The sequence below is a fragment of the Mauremys mutica genome, chromosome 23 (genome assembly GCF_020497125.1).
Source record: "Mauremys mutica isolate MM-2020 ecotype Southern chromosome 23, ASM2049712v1, whole genome shotgun sequence".
Lineage (NCBI taxonomy): Eukaryota > Metazoa > Chordata > Testudines > Geoemydidae > Mauremys > Mauremys mutica.
In genome coordinates this window covers 12,475,235-12,498,483 of record NC_059094.1, presented here as the reverse complement: position 1 = coordinate 12,498,483, position 23,249 = coordinate 12,475,235, and the positions used below count along the sequence as shown (strand labels likewise).

Below are 23,249 nucleotides of genomic sequence, written 5' to 3'. Positions count from 1 at the left end.
ACTATATACTTCATAGGCTTTTGTAAGTGGTTTTGATATCTCTGAAGAGGATGAAGTAGAAGCTTTTTTTTTTATTCCCTGATCATCTGTGCTTTGTGACGGTCTGATCTTAAATCGTGAATGGGTCAGGGCTGATTTCTGACAGCTGTAATTCAGGGAAAAACTTATTTCATTTCCTCCTCCTCTGCGAGTTTTTTAATCAGTGTATGTAAAATATATTTTCATCTAACGTTCTTGCCCAGAGACAATTCACGTTTAGAGGTGAACATTCTCAAATCGTGTATTTTTTACAAAAGTAAATGTTTCCGTTCTAATGTGTGTGAGACTAATTTTAATACATTGTAGTCAGGCTACGCTGGACAGTTTCTGTAGCAGTATTTGAGAGCTCTCAAGGATTATTTAGTGTAGTAGAGGGAAGAAATACCTAACATAAGGTAATACCAGCCATCCTATAACTCAGATATATACTGTGTGTCAACCATGGATGCTGTTCTCCATTTGTGTTCCCTAGTGATCTTGGAATTAAAGAGCGGTGTGGTAATAAGCTAATACACACAGAGGTCAATATGGAATGATGATTTTTGTTTTGTGCATACCTCATTCTTTCTAAAATGGTTTTACATATTTAAACACCTGATTATAGGTTTGTTCATAACTACACCTACAGAAAAACCATGATATTAAGCATTAGCTCAGTGTTCTGATTGAGGTTTACAGGTAATTCTTGTGAGGAATGTTCTCAATTTTACCATCTGTACCAGCTTAGTTCACTTATTTTTGTGTAATAAAAAAAAATCTGAAAAATAAATGCTTGTTTTGCTTGTCACTTTGATATGTTGGCAATTGGACTAAATCAATCCTTGTTTCCCAGTGAGTAAGGTGTGAAAGGATTAGCAGGGTTGAAATGGCTGGGCACATACTGAAAGGTAGGAGGTATAGTGTGAGGGAAAGGACGTCAAAACTTTTAATGTCTCAAGGCCAATGTTTTGAGCCAGAGCCAATACAAAGGTCAACCCTCTCTGCATACTGCAGAGCCTCAGATCCCTGCGATCTAATTCTTCCCAGGGAAAACTCCCTTTGCTGCTGCTAGAAGTTTGGCAGCACGACACCTACATTGGAATATTGCTGTCAACTCTGAAGGTCACCAAGAATATTAGAAGGAACAGATGATGAAAGTTCTGGAACTGACAAAGGAATCCTAGAACAAAGCCCATTTTTAGGCGACTGACTCTCCTGTAGCCTGGAGATGGATAGACTCAAATGCCAAGGTATTTAAAGTTTGACTGGGTAAGGCCAAAATAGGTTATGTTGCCATAGAGATGGGATTGGAGTTGAGATGTGCTGACTTCTGGACCTTTCTTCATGGGGCAACTAGCATGTTTGTGTCACTTTTCTGCCAATGGCTCTAGTCTCTTCTTTAGCAACTGGCCTATGTCCAAAGCTCCATTGTAAAAGCAGGAAGAAAGTGAGTCAGGCAAGGTAAATTCCCTGTCGCAAAGTGAATGTGCCTGGCTCCTCTCAGCGAGCTCTGGCCTGAAGGGTTACAGTACTGGTGTAGTGGGGGTGAAGGACGTTCTGAAATGCTATGTTGAGTGGAGATCAAATATCTCACTGCTGAGCACCACCTAACAATCCAAAATCACTCTGCATTGTGTCCTTAAGCTAAATCATTCCAATCAGCTGTGAGAAGGCCCCTTGCAAAGTGAATAATGCTACTAAATTGCTACTACGTATATACCTTGGCTGCTGGGAACTCTGGGTTTCTAGAGTGTGACTGGGGCAGCCTTGCCCTGGAGCCCATTAGCCTGAGAACTTCAGCTCTCAGTGGGGCTGGCTCCATGAGTCCCCAGGCTCCAGCCCACTCCTCCCAAGAACTGGGCACAGATGGCTGCTCCATGTGTTTTGGGGACAGTTGAACAGACACAGTTTGATTTCTTTGGAACTGCCTCATTTTGTTCCAGAACTGACTGAAAACTTTTGGGGAATTGCCAAGCAGACAGAAATTCTGATTTTTTTGACCAGCTGTACAGGAGGAATTCCTAGGGGTGGCCTGATGTGTCTGCCTGCCTACAGGATGATGGGGTTTCCTGGAGCTTCCCCCTGTGTCTCTGCACCCCTGCATGGGGTGAAGGGGGCTTCCTGGGATAGGGCTGCCAGGCATCCAGTTTTTGACCAGAACACCTGCTTGAAAAGGGACTTGGTCGGCACTGCCAACCAGGCCATTCAAAGTCCGGTCAGTGGTGCAGCAGGGGCCTGGGGCTTAGGTAGGCTTCCTACCTGCCCTGGCTCTGCACTGCTCCTGGACGCAGTCACCAGATCCCGGTGGCCAGGGACTGGAAGGGTCCACCTGCTGCCTCTGCCCTGAAGACTGGCTCCGCAGCTCCCAGTGGCCAGGAACCGTGACCAATGGGAACTGCAGGGGGGGCGGTGCCAGCAGGTACCAAGGCAGCACACACTGCGCAGAGCTGCCTGGCTGCTGATGTGCCTAGAGGCCACAGGGACGTGGGGGCTGCTTCCCTGGAGAGGCGGTACGTGCTTTTGGGACACCCCACCCCACCTCCTGGCATGGTCCAGCACCCCCCTCTTGCACCCCAAACACCTCATCCCTGCCCCTACCCCAGAGCCCCCATGAGCCCACCCCCAGCCGGAGTCGTCCCTCTATGCCAGCCGGGAGCCCCCTCCGGCACCCTGAACCCCCCAGCCCAGAGCCTGTATCCCCTCCTGCACCCCAGCTCCCTGCCCAGCCTGTGAAAGTGGGGGGGGGGGAGAGTGAGTGATGGAGGGAGGTGGATGCAGCCAGTGGGGGTGGGCCAGGGGCGGGGCCTCAGAGAAGGGGCGGGGCGTGGGGGGGTTAGGAAGTTGGCTGCCCTCTCCCCGGGGCTGCCCCAGGAGGACGGGGGTGGCTGGGGAGGGCCCCTCTTGTCTCCGCCCCCCCCCGCTAGGGCCCCTCCCTCCCTTCACCCCTCTCACCCCCCCGGGGGCGGAGTCAGCCTCAGCCCCCGCCCAACAGAGCCGCGGTGCGTCTCCCTGTGACGCCACCACGCATAGGAGAGCCCGTGCGACGCCGGCACTGAGCGGTGGCTCGCGGGAGGGGGCGGAGTCACTCGCTCCCCAGCAGCAACCGGCGGGGCGGAGGCGCTACGCTCCGGCTAACCCGGAGGGACGCGATACTGCGCAGGCGCGGGGAATGAGGCGCTCTCGGAAGTAAGTCGGGACAGCTGCCTGAGTCGGTTATCGCGTTCTACTTCCGGGTCAGGGCCCGATGGCTGACCGGAAGCGGAGGTGAGACTGGGTTGTGGGAGGTGGCACCGGCACCGGCGGGTTCCTCCGTGGAGAGAATTTCAGGTGGGGGTGGAGGGGCGCACGGCAGGTAACCGCAGGGGGTGATTGTGAGGGGAGGGGGCACGGCAGGGAAGGGGGAGCTGGGGGTGATTGTGAGGGGGGGGCATGGAGGGGAGGGGGAGCTGGGGGTGATTGCGAGGGGAGGGGGCACGGAGGGGGGAGGGGGAGTTGGGGGTGATTGCGAGGGGAGGGGGCATGGCGGGGAAGGGGGAGCTGGGGGTGATTGCGAGGGGAGGGGGCAGGGCGGGGAAGGGGGAGCTGGGGGTGATTGCGGGGGGAGGGGGCATGGCAGGGGAGGGGGAGCTGGGGGTGATTGGGGGGGGAGGGGGCATGGCGGGGAAGGGGTAGCTGGGGGTGAAAGCGGGGGGAGGGGGCATGGCAGGGGAGGGGGAGCTGGGGGTGATTGTGAGGGGAGGGGGCATGGCAGGGAAGGGGGAGCTGGGGGTGATTGTGAGGGGGAGGGGGCATGGCAGGGGAGGGGGAGCTGGGGGTGATTGTGAGGGGAGGGGGCATGGCAGGGGAGGGGGAGCTGGGGGTGATTGCGAGGGGGAGGGGGCACGGAGGGGAGGGGGAGCTGGGGGTGATTGCGAGGGGGAGGGGGCATGGCGGGGACGGGGATCTGGGGGTGATTGCGGGGGGGAGGGGGCATGGCGGGGAAGGGGGAGCTGGGGGTGATAGTGAGGGGAGGGGGCATGGCGGGGAAGGGGAACTGGGGGTGATTGTGAGGGGAGGGGGCATGGCGGGGAAGGGGGAGCTGGGGGTGATTGGGAGGGGGCATGGAGGGGAGGGGGAGCTGGGGGTGATTGTGAGGGGAGGGGGCATGGCAGGGAAGGGGAACTGGGGGTGATTGTGAGGGGAGGGGGCATGGCAGGGAAGGGGGAGCTGGGGGTGATTGCGAGGGGGAGGGGGCACGGGGAGGGAGGGGGAGCTGGGGGTGATTGCGAGGGGGAGGGGGCATGGCGGGGAAGGGGGAGCTGGGGGTGATTGCGAGGGGGAGGGGGCATGGCGGGGAAGGGGGAGCTGGGGGTGATTGCGGGGGGAGGGGGCATGGCGGGGGAGGGGGAGCTGGGGGTGATTGCGGGGGGAGGGGGCATGGCGGGGGAGGGGGAGCTGGGGGTGATTGCGAGGGGAGGGGGCATGGCGGGGGAGGGGGAGCTGGGGGTGATTGCGAGGGGAGGGGGCATGGCGGGGGGAGGGGGAGCTGGGGGTGATTGCGAGGGGAGGGGGCATGGCAGGTGTAAAGAGATTGGGGGGTTGGGGGGAGCAGCGTAACTGGAGGTATGGATGCAGGGGGAGGTGTTTCACTCTCAGGTATTGCCTCTGCTACTCTGGGCTTCTCTGTAAAGTGGGTGAGAGACTGAGAGTCCCAGGTCTGGTTTGGGGGGAATACAGGACCTCGCTAAGAACATGCCCCACTTGGCCTTTCTGCAAACCTTTCCTTCTCTAGTGCTGCCCTCGCTGGGTTTTAAACAGCAGGGAGGTCTCCTCAGGAAGCAGGTCACTGTCATCGCCCCTATTTTATAAATGGGGAAGCTGAGGCACTGCGGGGTGAAGCTGATAATCTGCAGTAACGGTTGACAAGCCAGGAATAGAACAGAGGCTCCTGCTCTAACCACTAGGCCACATTCCCTCCCAGAGCTGGGACTAGAATCTGGGAGTCCTGGCTCCGGATTTGACACTCAAACACTTCACCATGCTCCCTCCCTAGTTCATCTTGCCCAGTATTTTTTAGCTGGAATTGAAGCTGCATCACTAATAGTCTGATTCTCTCCCTAACACAGACATGTACACTCCAGTTGCCTGTTAATTTTCATATCACTTCCTCGAGGGTCCCTAACAATAAAATGCCCTGTGTCAGCATCATTCCGTGTTTTTTTTAATTAATACTATTAAAATAAAACTCCCCAGTCAACCCAAAAGGGTCCCTAGCCCTGCTTGGGACAAGGCTAGGAAAACCGATGGGCCTGGCTTTCTCTGATGGGATCCCGAGTTTCTTGTATCACTGTAACTCAGGAGTGAAGCTTAAGTGGTTTGTAGCCTCTGTTGAGGCATGGGAGGTTTCTCTTCAATTCTGGGAGCAGCTGAGCTTATCCTGGAGCAATAGGTTTCAATCTCTGTTCTGCAGTTGTTATCAGTTCCTCTTAGGCTTCTCCCCCATTGATTACACTGTGGGCTCCTGGGTACGCCAGTGTTTGTACTCTTGTGTAAATGACATGAGCGGGGGACAGTTAATGGTGGTTCTGTGCATGCTGCAGGCTGAAGAACACTTTGGTGGTGCCCCTCTCTGTCATGCGTAGTTATTTTTGGTTGACTGAGCTGTGATACTGTTAGCGTATGTCACTTAGCTGACCTTGGTTCAGTATGGAGGAGGGCTGTTGTAGCTTGTTTTCTCTACATGGCTGACGTTTATATGTCCTTTGCCACACTTGTTGCTCTTGATTCACCAATTTTGTGGCAGTTATTGCTGGAAAAGCAGGTGGTGGTTTTATCACAGCAAACCTGAACTTGTATTTGTATATGAAGGCACCTGGATGCTACGGTGACTGCAGATCTTATTAGAGACGGTTGCTTGCTTCATGAAGTTCTCCATGTAATTCATACGGTACTGATGTTACTGCAAGGGATGAAAGTGGACTACGGCAAATTAACCCCCCTCCCATGAGAAATCAAGGAGAGGAAATGAGCTGGGGGGAAAAACAATCCCTTTCAGACAACTAACTGCTAAGTCTCAAGAGGCCTGTTTATGTTAGGGAGACGTGTCATTTTAAATGCCTTTTTTGGCTTCTCTTTGGATCTTGGCAGTCAGAGCAGCAGCTTCTTGCAGCTGACCTCTGTCAGCATGAGACTTTGTCCCTTGTTTCGCTGGTGCTTGTTAAAACATCTTTGGCATGTTGAAAATAAGGAGCTTAAAGGGACACCATCAGCTGAAAGACAGTCAACTTCAAAAACCTGAGTTAGATGTATTTCCAAGTATACGCCTAACCCTGAGCATCCCCCAGCCAATCTCTGAGTTTCTAATCACATTTTACTATATTTAAATACCCGTCTCTGTTGTGAGAGATTCCCCAAGCCCACCCGCAGCTAACCAGAGAAACTGACTGTATACAAAATCCTGTCAAATGCACAAAGTTGACAAAACAAGGGGGAAAAATTATTATTCTCCTCTGATGTGCCCATCACTAGAGGATTCTCTTTCATGGGTCTCAAGCATCCTCAAGGCCAGATGGAACCGCCAAAGTTTAATGTTTTTGGATGGTGTCATACTCCTCCCCCCACCTCCGCTGTCAGGTTCCCCTACCAGTAAGTGGAACGTTCTGATCCTGTGATGTGGGTACTACAGTTGAACACTGCCTCCAACTGGCAGTTCCTTTGTCACTACTAGCAGGTGAGGAGCTCCCCTCTAGCTGCTCCTGTGGGTTGCGGGTGTGTGTGTTGTTTTTCTGCCTTTGTTCTTTCCACCCACTGGCGAGTGTGAGCTTACATGTGCAAGGGATGAGAGTCAGAGGCCTGTCTTTACAGAACCTTGCTAAAGACATTTCCTGTCCCCTTTATCTGCCTGAAAACCTGCCCTGTTCGCACCCACCTCTAAGGAGCTCAAGTAAGAGATGCCTCAACTTACCCACCTATCTTTATTTGGGAGGCAAGTGCCATAGCTAAGAGGGAGAAACTGCCAGTCACCATGGTAACTTCATGGCAGAGCTAAGAGTAGAACCCAGGAGTCCTAGTATCCAGTCTGGCTTTTGAACCATGTGATTACATACTCTCCTTAGTTCATTTTGTGCATTACTTTTCAGCTGGGATTAAAACTGCTTTTTGAGGAAGGCTGCATGGTTACCATTATTCAAGGTCCAGAAAGACATCCCACTTGATAATCACCTCAGCTGTAAGGGTGGCAGAATTCCTTAGCCATAGGGGCCTGTCTTAAAACCACTGCATGCCCCAAAAAGGGCCATGTTAACGACCCTTCTGATAAAGGTGGGGCTCTTTGTAAAGTTGACTTAGATATTGATGTTTAAATACACAAATGCAGAACTTGTCCACATCTAGGCTCATTGTTTGTGGGTTGTTTTTTTTTAGTGAGAAAATCTGTGTTTGTCAAGGTGAAATAATATGAAGCTGCCTTATGTTTCTTGGCGTTACAATTTTCGTCTCTGATTTAATTGCTCATCCAGCTTGGGAACCTTCTCTACAGCCTGAGATGGAAACAGAGTCAGTAAGTACAACAGCTCTTTGAAAAATACTTAATTATGCAGAGCCGAGGGGATCCCAAAACTTCTCATTCTGCAGAATGCATCGTGAGAGACTGTCTCATTAGTCATCTCCCTCCCCAGTACCCCTAACCTTCATTGCTTGTGTAAGAGCTGCAAGGATGCCGTTTCATGTACTCGCTATCTGTTGGGTTTTATTATATATAAAATTTAGCTATTTTGTTTGAATTGTGAGATTACAAATACATTAAGGAACTTCATGGTATACCATAAAACAAGTGTTGCTTTGGCTTTCAAATCTGTATTATAGGAATTGGTGCATTTATAGCCTAGTGATTCAGTTTATTATTTAATATAGGGGTAAACAATTTAAATTTAAAACCAGCACTGTCAGGTAGCTTAGGTCCAAAATATAGACTTTGTGTGTCTTAATAAAAAGTTTTATCACCCAACTATTAATGGAGTTTTGCATGAACTGAAAAATAAGCTTGCTTGGATTTAAACATTTACCTCCAGAGTTTGCCACAGTCTAGAAGATGACTATAAACAGACATGAAACTGACTAAGGAGGTGATTTTCAAAGGCACAAATACCAGTTAGGCACCTCACTTCCTTTCATTGACTTTCCTGTGTGTAAAGTTAGACATGGGTTTGTAGAAAGAGGATCTTAATTTGAAAATAAATATTGGTACTTCCTGGTACTCTTAACTTTTTATTCTTTTAAAAATAGCTAAAAGAGGTGCTATAGGTTTGAATTTAGTTTATATGGTGGCTCTTGACACTTTCAGAAACTGCCTTTTTTAAATCTAATCTTTCTTTATTTGAAATATTTGATAAAATGTTGTCTTGGTTCTCAGACTATCCCAATTTGGCAGAACAAACCCCATGGCTCATCACGCAGTGTTGTCAGGAGGATTGGGACAAACCTTCCTTTAAAACCCTGTCCTAGAGCATCCTTTGAGGTAAGGGAATGCATAAGAGATTCTGCAAATATATGCAGGACTCTTCAGTTCTTTAGCAACAGTAACAATTCTGATTTGCCATTCTTTCCCATAGCAAAGTAAAGTATTTTTGAAATTGGAAATGCACCACATGCAGCCAATAGGATTGTATAAATTATCAGTTTTAACAATTTTAATTCTTCCTAGTTTTTGTAAATCCCTGAAATGATCAGTGGCAATTTGGGAACATGTTCTATACAATCACACCAGCAATCAGGAAGGAGTGTGAGCTAATGATTAGAGGGGACTGAGTCCAAACTTCTGGGTCCTATTCCTAGCTGAGCCACTAACTGAGTGTGTGACCTCGGGCAAGTCACCTAATCTCCCTGTGTCTCTATTTCCCAAACCATAATATGAGGCTCATGATACATACCTACCTCATTGGGTGTTTGAGAGTTAGCTCAATAATGGTATCGCTTTGTAGCTGAAAAGTGGTGTTCATGTGCTCGCTAATTTTTCCTTTTTTGGCTGCATGTCAGGCAATAGTGAGTACATTTTTGCAGGGTCATTTTCCAGTTTTATGATGCACATCAAAAAAGCTAAGAGGACAGTTTCATAAACACAGACAGCATTTCATGTACTGGTTTATCTGAATCTATCTACACTGGCTTCATACAGTGAAGACCCAGCTATGAATCTGACGCAGAGAAGGCTTCGTGGTCTTTAAATTGTACCAAACACATTAAACAGAACAAAACCATTATATTTATTATAATGTCATTATGTTCTTCCTAGGTTCTACCAAACATTTCAGATCTGTATCTAAATGATGCACCTCCAGTCCCCACTCTGGCAGATATTGCATGGATAGCAGCAGATGAAGAAGAAACATATGCTAGAGTCAGGTATTTTTACTTTTTCTCACCCAATAGCGTTCCGTTCTTCCTGTAAAGTGGCTTATTTTGTGAAAGATAAAACCGTAACTGATCAAATGCTCATAATTTCTAGTCACTTGAGTTGTTCTGGTGAGATGCCGATTGATTTGATTGATTTATTGAAAGTTGTTCTACAGAGAGGAGGGATGAGACGTTTTGGCCAAGGACACTAGGGCAAACTCTTACAGAAAGTGCCAGGGGATACTTAACGTTCAAGCAGAGTGGCTAGGCTCTTAGTTTTTAAGATCATAACTGAAAGACCTCCACCTAGTAAACCACATGGTGCTCAGGGTATCTGCTTCAGAAGGATGAAGGGCTATCATATCCCTTCTGGGATTCATACCTGTTTCTCCAGGGAGTCCACGTCTATCCATTTCACTTTTTGAAGTTCTGGGGCAGGCCAGTAATTTTAATATTAGTGTGTCTTGTGAAAAATCAAATGCAGGCCTTTTGAAGTCCGAGAAACTATGTAATGGGGACAGGTGACGCCCCCATGCATACACAATATCAAATGCCGTTCCATTGCATAGAAATGTAAACCAGCCGGAAGAGAGGAATATCCTACTGGCCTCCTGGGTAAGGCTCTAGACTGAAAGTTCAAAAGCTTGCTTTTTGGTTCCTGCATCTGCCACAGACTTTGGGCAGCAGTTTTTGTGTAGTTACTGTGTCACATTTTCCTCCTCTATAGAACAGGGATAATATCTACCTCCCACGAGTATCCTGATTTGTTGTTTGTAAAATGCTTTGCAGTTCTTGGGTGGCAGGCTGTGGAAACACAAAACATTATTGCTTGAGTGGGGTCTGTTCCGTTTGTATGACTGATGGGCTTTTGTGCTGCACTTTTTAGGAGTGACACACGTCCATTGAAGCACAAATGGAAGCCCAGCCCGTTCTTTGTTATACAGCGAAATGCTTCAGTCCCCAACTTGAGAAAGCAGGAAGAGAAGCTGCTGGTCTTAAAGAAACCTGGTTTACCGGCCCTCAGTCGGACGACGGAGCTTCAAGATGAGCTGAGCCTCCTGCGGAGTCAAATAGCTAAAATTGTAGCTGCAGAGCCAGGTAGGAACATAAGTCCTTCTTTTCTAACAATAAAAGGCTTGAGACTGTGAACAGTGATGATTCTGCTATAAAAAGCAGTGAATACTGGTCAGATACTTTATCAAAATATTGCCAGTTTTCTGGCTTTTTGCATAAAATGCAAGACAATAGATATTTTGTCGTCTTTGGATTCCTATCTCTAGCCTTTGCCTGGGCGATTTAATACAATATATACGTTTGGAATGGTATACATAGCCAAAGCTGTGCATACAGCTCACTGTTACAACTCCAGCTGAGTTGAGTGTTATAGGAGTTTATTGACTAGTGGGGAGACGACACCCATGCTGATCCTATTGCTTCGTAAGAGCTGGCAGTGGCTTAAATGGAATGCATCCATTTTTGGCATCCATGTAGTGGAACGCAAATGACATAAACAGCTGGAGTTACAGAATTCACAATGGCTGAGTACATTTCTTCTCTCCCCTTGTTGGTGCAATGTCATCTGTGATGTCGGTAGAACGAATGGTACTGTTTGTACATATTGGCATTGGTTTGATTAGAAACCCCCAACACACACTTTATTTTTGAAATCAGTACAACCAAAATTAACTGTACTGGAGAGAGAGGGTGTTGAGTTTCCAGACTGAGTGCCTTCCACTGAATGAAAACGTTGGGGATTTAGTCTTGTCATTCTTGCCCCCAGGCCTGCTGTTGGTGTTTAAAAAGGGTTATTTTCCTCTGTTTCTTTGGGAGTGTGATGTAAGTGTTCTGGTTTTTCGTGACCAGAGATGAGTACTAATTGTTCTCGGGCCAGTTAAGCTTTTTGAGAAGAGGCCGGCTGGAGTTCACAGATTAATAGATTATAAAGCCAGAAGAGTCCATTGTGATCATCTAGTCTGACCATGTGCACATCATCTTCTTGAATTAATTCTCGCTGGTTAATTGTTCCTGTCATAAACACACTGATTTTAGTTGTGTTTTAAGCTAAAAAAATGCAAGTAAATTTAATGTGAAAGAGGAAATGCCATCCTTTAATTTGCTCTTGTGGTCTAGCTTCTGCTGGGTGGCTCTGGAAATAAACAGGATGCTATTTTTGGTGAAACTCCAGAGTACACAATGGCATCACATGCTTGTTCGTATTGCTGACCAATCAGAGTCACAGAGCTGTGCAAGACCAGAAGTAGTCTTAAAACCTTTTAAAAGTAGCAACTTGGCACGTTACTGGAACTTGAACCTTCTCCAAAACAGCTTCTCTTGTAGGAAGCTGCATCTGTTGGTGTACAACCAAGGTATAAAGGGCGTGGTTATGATTTGGCTTTCTGTCAATGGCATAAAAGGGGGGGAAAATTAACTTTGTTATGGCAAAAAATGCAAAAGCCTTTTCCATTTTTAAATAAAATGATGTCATGACACTATCTTAAATACTGCTTTGTCATGGAAAATTGTGGTAAGTGAAATACCCTTTATTCTGCAATTAAACATAGTTTGCTTGTTGTGTTTTACATTTAAAACCCAGGGCACTCTTCCATACTCGACTACAGAACCAAACCTAATCCTTTAGGGAGAAGGAGACAGTTGAGTAAGGTGACACTTTTTATGAAAAATACCTTGTCATAGGATCTGTCATAAGTCATCGCTGTGACAAACTTACAGCCTTATAAACAATATAAGCCATTGCTTATAGTTAGTTCATTGCAAGGGGAGACACTTACTCATTACATCCTCAGACTATACTGGATTTAGTTTGAATGTTGGCCTCTGCATTTCAGACATGAATCTAATGTATTAGGTTCAGCCCATTCTAACTTATTTTATCCATCTTTAATATATTAGATGCCCCTTGGAATACATAGGATGTTTTTGTCTGGATCACAATGTTTAAATGCGATGCGGTACAAAGTAGACTGACTAGTGTAGCTATGATGATCCACTCGGGGCAGAATTTGATCACAAGTTCATAGGTCACCGGTTACATGCACAGAATACCTAGGGGAGCACTTACAGAGGTGGAAACTGAGGCAGAGAGGTTCTCTGGGACAAGACTACACAGGATGAGAGTGAAAAAGCTGCCTTTAGAACTGCAGACTTCTTTATTCCCAGGCTTGTATTTTAACCACTGGACATGCCTCAAAAGTAACAGAAGGCAGAATTTGACCCTTAAAATGTCAGTGCAAACTACTTCTTAATCAGCTCTTTGTACCTTTCATTCTGCTTAAGCCATACGGCGTCAGGAACAGCTTTAACGCTTCTAGTTCAGCAGTAAAATGGGGGGTTGTTAATAGAATAGTTTATGGCTCTTGCTCAGACTACATGAGCCTTGTCTCATCCCCACCCCTTCCCTATGTCAGGTGATATATTTTTGTGTAACCGTCTCACTGCAAACTCTGGTCCAGTCGTCATTTTCCAAAAAGATTCACTCAGTGATTTCATGCATGTAGGAATTGTTCTTGCTGGTTATTTTGCTAGGAAACTAGGGAATTGTCTGTGCCTTTGGGTAGGACATGGTGCATTCTTTCTTAGAGACAGGCACCCTCTGACACGGTGGTTGATACTATCTCACAGAAGATTAAGAATTTTTCTAAACTCTTCCAAGATACTTCATGGTCATATTTAGGTTGCATATGTAGAACAATAATTACTTTTTCCTGATCTCTGGCGCATTTGTGCTCTTACAAAAAAGACAAAATGCAGACAAAGGGGGAAAGGGATTAGCTGATCTGTATGGAAAACAATCCATAATTTAACACAGAATGTACTGGGCAGAGGTCAGGTAGTTTAAGGGAAGTACATTTGTATCTTGTTATCTATAAGCCACAAGGTATCAAAGCACATACACACTAAAAGGCTGAAAGAACTCCAGGGGTGGGGAAGCCATCTCACCAAGGTTCTTGGAGACCATGAAAGCGAAGGACATCTCCTCTTTGGAGAGACTGTTACCCTCATTCTTCCTCCTTGTGTAAGATCCAAGAGGAGCAATTGAATTAGAAACAAAGAATGGAGAAGATGTCATGTCTTGAGAGCAAGATGTCAGATCAGTCATATAAACTGTTCAACTCGCCTTAAGTAGAGGAAGGTAATAATTGTGAGCGGATCAGAGGTCTGCATGGGAAACACTGATCATATTTCTCCCTCCCCGCTCCTTCCCTGGCAACGTTCCCAAGTTTGTCAGCTCGCTTGTAAGGGCTTTTTGCAAAGTCTGGAGCATGTTCTGATTTCAGTACTTTGGAATTATAGTTGAGAAGATAGTTGCAGACGAGTAATCTGACAATCCAAACAATAACTACAGTTCTCAATCGCATTTTGGAGGTGTTGGTGGAAAGTAATAGGTACTGTGCAATTGGCTTTTATCTACATCAACAAAATGACTCTGATGGCTGGGAACTGAAAGCAAGTCTATGCGGTTCTGTATGCTCCTTTCTGACACAGAGAAGGCCCTTCTCGAAGATGCATGTACTCTAACATGTTCAATAAATTAGGGAAAAATCCAGGGTCCCAAAGAGCATTGGTATCAGAGTCAAAATTTAAAATGAAGGCATTGCTAGTTCCCAGTCCTGTGTTCATACTGTCATGTGTAATGGGTTTTCAGAACAAAATGGAAAGGAAGCAACTTGATAGAGGCATTGTATAAGGGGGACAGCCCTGGGATACTGCTGTAGGAGGAAGGCCCTGGATTGGAAGAGGAAGAATGGCCTTTTGGTTAAGGAATTCAACTGGGATGCAAGAGATCTTCATTCTGTTCCCAGATTTCACAGATGTCTTGTTTGTCCTTAACCATATAATGTAATCTCTGTGCCTCAGTTTCCCACCTGTAAAATGGGTATAATACTTCCCTGACTCCCAGGGGGCTTGTAAGGATAAAGTCTGTCTCTGCGAGATGCATGGTAATATAGTGATGGAGGCTATATGTGTAGACAGAAGCATGGTATCAGGGGCAGTGGGGATGAGAGCTGTAAGGTTGGGCCGGGAGGGATGGAGGAAGCAGTGTGCATGTGGAGGGTAAAAGGGAAAGTCCTCAGTCATGTTTATTTTTGCATAACTTGGGGGAGGTTGGCCAAGATCTGAGCTTGATTTATATTCTTCTGCTTAGAAAAATAAGGTGGTTTGGCACTAGTTTATGTATATACATATATTGTTTTCTTTTTCAGCTTCCGCTTCATTAACGCCAGATTTATTATCTCCAGGAAGTTCAAATGTATCTTCTCCCTTACCTTGTTTTGGATCCTCATTCCAATCTACAACTTCCTTTGTCATTAGTGATATCACAGAGGAGGCAGAATTAGAAATCCCGGAGCTTCCATCAGTTTCCATGCTTTGTTCTGCAACCTCTGAATGTTGTAAACCAGATCCAAAGGATGCTGACGAGGAAGATTCTGTGTCTCTTTCGAAGGCCAGCAGTTTTGCGGACATGATGGGCATACTTAAAGACATTCATAGGATGAAACAGAACAAAGATTTGTAAGTCCTTCCTGAACCTCTTTTATTTTCTGCATGAACGCTCCTGTCCTCTTTTTTTTTTTTTTGTTTCAAAGCATTGTAGACACATTGAATATTGTGTTCATCTGCTTGTCCTTCGTGCTATAATCATGCTTTACAAAGAAATATTTGTTGTACATTAGAACTGCTGCTATTTCTAGATCTGTTTTATTTGCCTCCCAAATGATTGCCTTTGAGCCAAGCCTTTGGATTGAAGGGTAGAAAACAATGGAGAGAGGGGGGGAAGCACTGGAAGTCTACCAGCACACTGCTTGACAGCTCTGCTTCAACCCGTCCACACCAAAAATCACCTTGCTTTTCTTATCGTTTAGCAAAATGTGTGGGGAGAGGAGACATCATGAGTGAAGCCCTCTGAGACCCTATTGTCAGATATCTGCACACCCCTCACCTCTAAGCTCTGTGCATTCCATGCAATGTCTGATTAGGCAAACCGCCCACCTCATGCTTTTTTCCTCATAAGCGCTGTCCTGAAAGCAGATTTATCGTACTGTTGTTGTGTAACCTGGGAATGCCAAGTCACTGTGTGTCAGGACCCTCCCAATGAAGAAATACCTTCTCTAATATCTCAGCAGGCCTTTGTATTATTCTTGTTTCACATGGACGACATGGAATTAGACTGATGATGCTCAGCCCTTTCACCGGCACACTCCAAAATCCATGTGGCCATTTCTATGGTATCGTGGGGAGCCCTATCCAATATCAAAATAAAAACATTTTGAATATTCATTATGTTCCTTCATGAATTTTATGCCTAATCCAATTAAAGAGAAATGTAATTCTCTGGCACCAAACAAAAGTATACCAAAAAATAAAACACTGAAATATACTCTGTACAGCTCAGCCTACACTGAAGTATCATTGCTCTCAAATTTTCCAAAGAAATATTATTCAGAAGTGGAAATGTATCCCTCCTCCATTATAATTCTTGTCATTAATCTTTCTGGAGGCTGGAGTAGGAGTCAGAGCTTAAATGAATTTCTCCTGCTCATGAATACACACTGGATATGTGTCCTCTTTTGAATTGCAGATTGAAGTTTTTTCTTGCCTGTCCAAAGGAGCTTTTTCTTTTTTACCATCCTTTGCAATGTTGATTTATCACAGTCAAAGGAGATGTAATCTTCAAAAAAGTACTTGTCATTTTGCAGGATTTAGTGGGGTTGCATCAACTTCCGTTGTCCGGCATTAGGTAATTCAGTCTGCGATGTCGTATTTGGGCAATGTGAATCCTCCTCTTTTGGTGATCGAAAGCCAGACTTTCTTCAGACTTTGAACCTCCATCAGAAATGGGCAAAACCGTAGCTAAAGTGCCTACAAGCGTGTCTTACACTTGTGTGTCACACACTATTTAACCTTAATCGAGTAAATTCATTTTCAAAGAGGCAAAGTAAACTTCCCCTGGAGGATAAACTCTTGTGTGAAGGGAAATTGCCAGACACCTGGGGCATATTGGGTCTGGGAATCGTGCACTAATGCAGAACAAGGCTGGTCAGGGAAAGACCTGCAATAATCACTCTTTCAGGTGGGAGTTTCAGGAAGCTCATTCCCCGGGTCAGAAGCTGCGGTTCTCACACCAGCATTCCCAGGATCACCAGGAAGGTGCTAGGTGAATAGGGATTGGTGCTGAGGCATTTCACAAGGTCTTTGAGGCGGACTGGAGCAAATCTGTGGAGAGTTTTTTAGAAACGAGCATGGTGACTTGTTTAGGGTTAGTCTGACAATGACTGTTGAACCAGTGGATGCACTTGGGCGAGCAGCTTGGTTAGCGTGAGAATGCAGGTAGCAATATTATCCCCGTGCTGGACCTATTCGGTCATCTTGCATAGGGCAGCTAGCTCAGTGCCTTCAACAGACGTAGCTGAAGTCCTCCGAAAAGCTTGTCATGGGTGGGATGGGGGGATTGTGCTCTAAGTGCTCGTATTTTGACTTTATGCCTCCCTGGCCAAAATGCATAGGGATAACGAATGATGAATGAAAAGGACTGTTCATGGGATGTTTTACATCTTGTTCCTGAACCAGCCGAACAGAAGATGGCCACTGGGGTGAATATTGGGCGGGAGGGTAGGGAGAGAGAATGTCAGACACGACCTCTCCCTAGGATCAGCAGGAACGGAGCGCTGCCACTGAGAACAAGCTAGGTGAAACTGTGCCCCTGCCTGTGACTGGAGGATTTGAAGACAACTGCGGGCTTTAACTCTTCCAGCAACTCTCCTCTCCCCCCCCACTCGTCATGCAGGGAGGGCGCTAATGTGAACCCTCAGGGCGTTTCAGATAAAGTTAAATGACTTGTCCAGCACAGCACGATTTGATGGTGTTGATGTATACGCGGCTGGTTATGCAGATAGTTCTATACAAGGGGTGTTTGACTTTCGGGGTAGCACCATCCCCATCAGTCCCAGTCATTCTATTTCCCTACATGAGATGGAATTGCATGATTCCCCAGGAAGTCAGTATACATCCACTGAGCAGTAGGTGAGTCTCAGTGCTGTGAACAGGCTCTGCGTAGGTGAGGGGGCCATGGGAATGGATGTGCAGCCAGCTGTGATAACACACAGCTATGCAGAGGGTGGCACAGAGAAAAGGGCCCCAATTTTCTTGCTGCTTATTTATCTGCAGTTCCCATTGACTTCAGTGGAAGTCACTCAGCTGCAGGAGCAAGAGAATGGGACCAGTATAATTTTAAGGACTGGGGGCATGCATACACTGCTACGACCGTGCTGCTGTAGCACCACAACATAGACGCTTCCCTTGTCGACAGAAGGGGATTTTCTGTCACTGTAGTTAATTCACCTCTCCAAGAGGTGGTAACTACATCGGAAGAATTCTTCCATCCACCTAGCTGCCGCTACACTGGGGTAGGTTGAGTTCACCATGGCACAACATTCTTCAAAGCCCTGAGCCCTTAACTAGGTGGATCTAATTTTTAAGTGTAGACCAGCTTGTAGCTAATGGTTTATGCCTTTCTCCAAAGAAGGGGCTTGTTCTCCTCTAGGTAGCTAGGTTCCATGAAGGGGCCGTATTACCAGTAACTATTAGCACAGCCGTCTATAAAGTAGAATACAAATGTCTTGTGTGAGGACATCGAACAGATTCTATCCCACTGGGACTGGGCGGGCAGAGAGAAGGAAGAGCTCTGCTTTTCTGTTCTGCCAAGTTAGCCGAGGCCCGTTCCCCACAGGGGATAACTGCTCGCCTGGTTAACAGGAGAAGCCGAACCACATTGTATGCAAATGTGAGTGTCTTTAGCTGTTCTTTTTCCTGATAGGGGTTCAGAATGAATGGCCCAGATATTAGGCAATTACTGCGGTAGCAATAACTGGAACTGCCACGTCTCCAGTGGATTTACCGAAAGATAACGACATTCGTTTGTGGAAAGGTTGTGGTGATGTGTGTTTTCGCCAAGGCTGCCTCTGAGGCTGTGTAACCAAATCTGTAACCATAGGCTTCACACCATGTATTGCTCTTGTCTGTCCCTCTATCTTAGCCTAGTGCCTTGCCTGCAGTGTGCACAGGACACTTGGCGACGAGGGTTACAATATCTGAATGAGAGCTGGGTGAATAGCCATGAATAATGTATTCCATGCGACTGTGCAATTAACTGGTGAACAATTGTCTTCATTGTTTGACCAGCACAAATTGATGATTGCCCTCCAGGCCAGCCCCATACCATGGTGACGTGCCATATATCTGATGAGAGTTGGTTGGGACTCCCTAATATGCTGTGGGGGGAGCAGCTTGTACCTCACTGACCGGCTGAATACAGCACTTCCTTATTGTTGGCCTGGAGAGCAACAAGACCCTACAAGCCTGGATTTCTTGTGGTGAATTGCTGGGCTTGAATCGCCCTGCCCTAGAATCTAATTGATACGGCTTTTGTTGTCTTATCCTGCTGATGTCCGTTCCGTATTTCACACACAATGTTCAGTGAACAAAAACAAGTGAATGTGAAAAGATCGAGTGGGGCTATTCTTAGAACACCTGTTATTTCACAGCTGATGTACATTAATGAGTTGTGAAATATCCTTGCTGCAGCCACCTAGAGTAAATGATCTCAATCAGCTTAGAATTGATTATAGAGTCATTGAGCTCTTTGAGGTTATTGCGGTGACTATATGGACGTCCCAGCAGGAGCAGGTGTAGAAGCAGCATCATGGGTGTCTGACTTAGAAGAATCATGAAACAGCATGAACCGAAGTTGTTTTCAAGAGGCAGGCTCCCTGGGGTCTGTCCCTCGTCTGACCAGTTTCTCGAACTCAAATGGTACCAGAGCCAGCAGTATAAAGTGACTATGTGTAAAAAGGGAGTTAAATGACACTTTTAATTTTTGTAGGTGGAGATGCCATTTACACCTAACAAGATGATTAAATCCGTGCTTCTCTGATGCTCCTGTTTAGGAATTGGTGTTAAAACCCACAGCCTGGAAGCTTCAGGAATGAGCATGAGACACATTTGCATGTTTCCACCATTAAAATCAGAATAGAGCCCTTGTAATATCTGCTGCCTTTTGGAAAGGAATTGTCTGTGTAGTGTTCCAGCTGATCCGTTCATTCAGTGTGTGGTTAAAAACATTTAGCGTGAGGATCTGCTTTGAATGTGAGTACGTTTTTATAAGTACTGGTCATGGGATTGATCTAATTCAGGTGTAATTGCGCATTGATTTGTCCATGATTGCTTCCCTGGTGGTTGGAGTTCTTCAGTGAGAATTTCTAAAGAATCAAGATGCCGAGATGATGATGGTTGAAGGTACCGCCTCTGCTGCTAGTTGCCTGGTGTCAGTTTTCTGCAATAGCTGCTGGTTGTGCGCTGCTGCTGGAGGCTTGTTCTCTTGCTCTGATTTCCCCCCCCCCACACACACACACCTCTGTTAGCTACCCATGGTGGGAAATGAGCTTTTCCCTTGTATTCAGTACAACTTCCGTCTTTATCGCTGCATTCTCACTTTGCCTCTGCCATCCAGCCTCTTCCTGCATCTGCTCTTGGCTTCCCTCCTACACCCATTGCCCTTTGGAAGCAATTTATTGGAACTCTGGGTGATTTTGGATTCTCTTAAGCTTCCCCAGGTGGAGGAGTGGCTTCTTCAGAGTCCATGCTCTGAACCCTGTCTGTCTCTGCACTCGGATCAGAGGGAATCCTGCTTCTGGTGAAATCAGTGGAGTGTTTCTCTCTCTACGCTCATGATTTAAGCAATGCATTACAATTGTGGACTAAGGCCTTGCCCCTGCAAACACTTCACGTGGTACTGGGGGGTCAGGCCTGAAGCCAGGGGTTACTTGTGAACTTCTTAAATCTAATCACTGAGTCTTGTAGAAGCTTTCGGTGCAAATTCGAGATTAAGTGGCTGCAGGTGTTTAAAACAAATACAGCAAACCGTCATTATTTTTTTGCTTTCATCTAGTTAAAAATATGCATCCGACGAAGTGGGTATTCACCCACGAAAGCTCATGCTCCAATACGTCTGTTAGTCTATAAGGTGCCGCAAGACTCTTTGCTGCTTTTACAGATCCAGACTAACATGGCTACCCCTCTGATGCTTAAAAATAATAGGCTCTTTTAGAGGCTTTTAAAAGATTTCAGAACTCCATGGAATCTTTTCCAGCCTATAGGGAATTTTTACTCTAAAATATTAAACTCTGAAATCAGTGGCTGTTATCATGGGATCCTTATTTTCAAGTATCAGGAATGACCCAATATAATTCATACCTTTTTGGTTTCTTGTGAAGTAAGATGCAGGACCCACTGCCTGCCTGCCATGCAAGACTAATGTTGGATTATGTGAGGAAAAGGGGAGGTAAAACAGAAGAATCCTCTTTTTATTGCACCAAGACATGCCAAGTGAGCAGTGTACCTATTTCACAATTACACCTCTACCCTGATGTAACGCAAATTCAGATATAACGTGGTAAAGCAGTGCTCCGGGGGGGCGGGGCTGTACACTCTGGCGGATCAAATCAAGTTCGATATAATGCAGTTTCACCTACAACGTGGTAAGATTTTGTTTTTGGCTCCTGAGGACAGCGTTATATCGGGGTAGCGGTGTAACAGAAGAACTAATTATCTGATGATATTTCAGTTCAAAGTAATATGTCCTTTGGTTTTAATAGAGGACAGCCTGCATACGGCTTGTATTTTGTACATTTCTTCTTACCTTTTAACACTTCAGATTTAAAGCAGAGGGGTAGGAGAAAATTTAATGTAGGCTGGGATTTTTTACACCACATGGGGCATTTAGACCACACAGTTTCCCCTTGACATTAATGGGAACTGTCTCTCTACATTTCCTAGGCAGCTTGCAAAATCTCAGCCGTAAGGTACTATTCACTCTGTCTTCCATTCAATTTTTGAACTTTACCCAACTCTGACAGACTGTCAGGGTTCCCAGTGCTGCAGGGAAATGTTAAAATAAAAAAGGGGTTTCAGTGACACACAATTTTCTCATAATTCAGTTTATAAAACAATTTTTTTTAACAAAATCCTAAAGCTTGGGCCTAGCAGAGACAGTGTCTTCTACAGACTTCGGAGAATCTCTATCGAAATTGCTGTTAATACATTTAATTTTTTATCTCCATCAGGAACCGAACTTTATTGAAAGAGGAAGACCCGGCTGTTCTTATATCAGAAGTGTTAAGAAGAAAATTTGCTCTAAAGGATGAAGATGTAACCATGAAAGAGAACTGACATTACACTTTCATTTAAATCTGTAAGCAAGTGTATCGTGCTCCTGAGATTTTTCTCCACAGTAGCTGCCTTCCTAAGGATCAAACTTTCTTGCCTCTTTACTAATTAGAAATTATTTCTGCACTGGAAACTTATTCAAGAAAGCAACTGTGGATTTGCAGTGTTTTCCATGTCTCTAAATATATAAAAACTTTCTAAGAAAGGAAATTTTTCCACATATTTTGAAGCATTACTGGTAACAGTGTCTTCTACAGAGTGATGCGAGTGTTGCTAAATGAAGTTCTCTTCCTATCTGTGTTTTCCCCAAGGTGACTTTAACTTGAATCATTCATTTGGCTCATGATGGTCTTGTTGCAATATGACTAGCTACTAATTTATAATATAAATGGACATAAAGCATCTAATTCTTTCTCTGATCAGGGGAAGTCGGGTGCAAAGCTATCAATAAGAGTAAATTGCTTCTTCCTTCCAGGCTGTCAGTTTTTAGGAAGTTCTGATTGTATTGAGGATGGTTTAAGAGCTTGCGTTATTATCTCAAAAAAGGATTCCCTTTCCCTAAAGTTTCTTCCAATTACTTTCCTGTCCCATTTAGGACAAGAAAAATTAAAGTGAATTATCAGACCATTTAACCACACTCAATTTGCTAGACTGGTGTTGGCTGGTGAGTGACTTTTTAAAATAGTTTGTATGTTTGAAAGATCAAAATATGCCCCAAGTCACATTACACGACACTTATATCCTGCCCTAAGGTAACTTGTCAAGAATTCCATGTATTTCATTAAAATGATCTCTTTATTCAGATTAACTTTATTTTATTAATGTAAAATTCAGTAAGAATTTTGCCCTGTTAATGTGATTTAAAGTATATCTACTGAATCATCAAAGCTTGGAGTTGAGTCCTGTAGAAAACCACGTGGGGAAAAGGAAAGGAGAAAGTCAAGTCACTGTTGAAGTGTCATTCTGTGCTAATGTCTCTCAGCTCTATTCAAGGTAGATGATGATTCCTTGATATAAATGGATCCCTATACGTGGTTCTCCAATGATATTTGCAGGTTTCCTCGATAGTCTCAGCTTGGTAACTGTGCTGGGGGTTTTTGAGGATTGGTGCTGTCTCGTACTGGTATCTGAAACATTGTTCATAGACGAGTATTACTGTCTTAAGCCATAGCAATTGTTTTGGGCTGTTTCTGCTGCAGCAAAGGGCATGGATCACTGTTCTCCATGTTGATTCAGCTTAACATCTGTCTGCCAGCAATCACTTGGTTCTTTGGCTCCCTCTTCCTGGTCTCTCCTGAGTTGCTTTTGAGCAGCTGGTGCTTTCTTGTGTCCTCTATTGTCCTTGCAACTTAGCAGAGAATTGAACATTCAGTGCATGCCTGTTTAAAATACTGTGTCAGGAATGTGTTGAGTGAGCAGCTCTCACATATATTTGTGCTGTAGGAAAATATACACTACATGGTGGTTCTGCCTGAAACACACCATATGCAGTTGGTATCTAACCCCATTTGTTCTGACTTATCACCAGGGCTGTAATGGGATTGTCAGGCATGATTTGTGTCGGTTGTAGGATGGGATAGTATAACTGGGAGGACTGCCTGGCACGTATTTTAGTCCTTGGT

At 45.5% G+C, this 23,249-nt stretch overlaps 1 protein-coding gene across 8 annotated transcripts; it reads left to right on the top strand.

The window, feature by feature from the left end:
• Nucleotides 1-1,191: 1,191 nt before the first annotated feature.
• On the top strand, nt 1,192-22,421 carry MTFR1L (mitochondrial fission regulator 1 like). 8 transcript variants are annotated; one of them, XR_006575117.1, is made up of 8 exons: nt 6,793-7,317; nt 7,420-7,555; nt 8,408-8,512; nt 9,287-9,396; nt 10,274-10,485; nt 14,610-14,919; nt 19,286-19,548; nt 21,525-22,421. XR_006575117.1 is itself a non-coding variant. In XM_044998036.1 (7 exons), exons 2-7 carry the CDS (start codon nt 7,466-7,468, stop codon nt 21,628-21,630), a joined length of 933 nt encoding a protein of 310 aa, XP_044853971.1. In that variant the 5' UTR covers nt 1,192-1,268; nt 7,420-7,465; the 3' UTR covers nt 21,631-22,421. The 8 variants fall into 8 exon arrangements, 6 of the variants coding, with proteins under 6 accessions (XP_044853971.1, XP_044853970.1, XP_044853969.1 ...); XR_006575118.1 differs by having other exon boundaries at nt 6,797-7,317; nt 19,350-19,548; XM_044998036.1 differs by lacking the exons at nt 6,793-7,317; nt 19,286-19,548 and adding an exon at nt 1,192-1,268.
• Nucleotides 22,422-23,249: the final 828 nt, after the last annotated feature.

Bases quoted from the DNA above. Each gene is read 5' to 3' on its own strand.
- MTFR1L (XM_044998036.1), top strand. From the start codon at position 7,466: ATGTTTCTTGGCGTTACAATTTTCGTCTCTGATTTAATTGCTCATCCA. The intron at 10,486-14,609 runs GTAGGAACATAA...TTTCTTTTTCAG, and splicing joins AATTGTAGCTGCAGAGCCAG to CTTCCGCTTCATTAACGCCA. The intron at 14,920-21,524 runs GTAAGTCCTTCC...TATCTCCATCAG, and splicing joins ATGAAACAGAACAAAGATTT to GAACCGAACTTTATTGAAAG.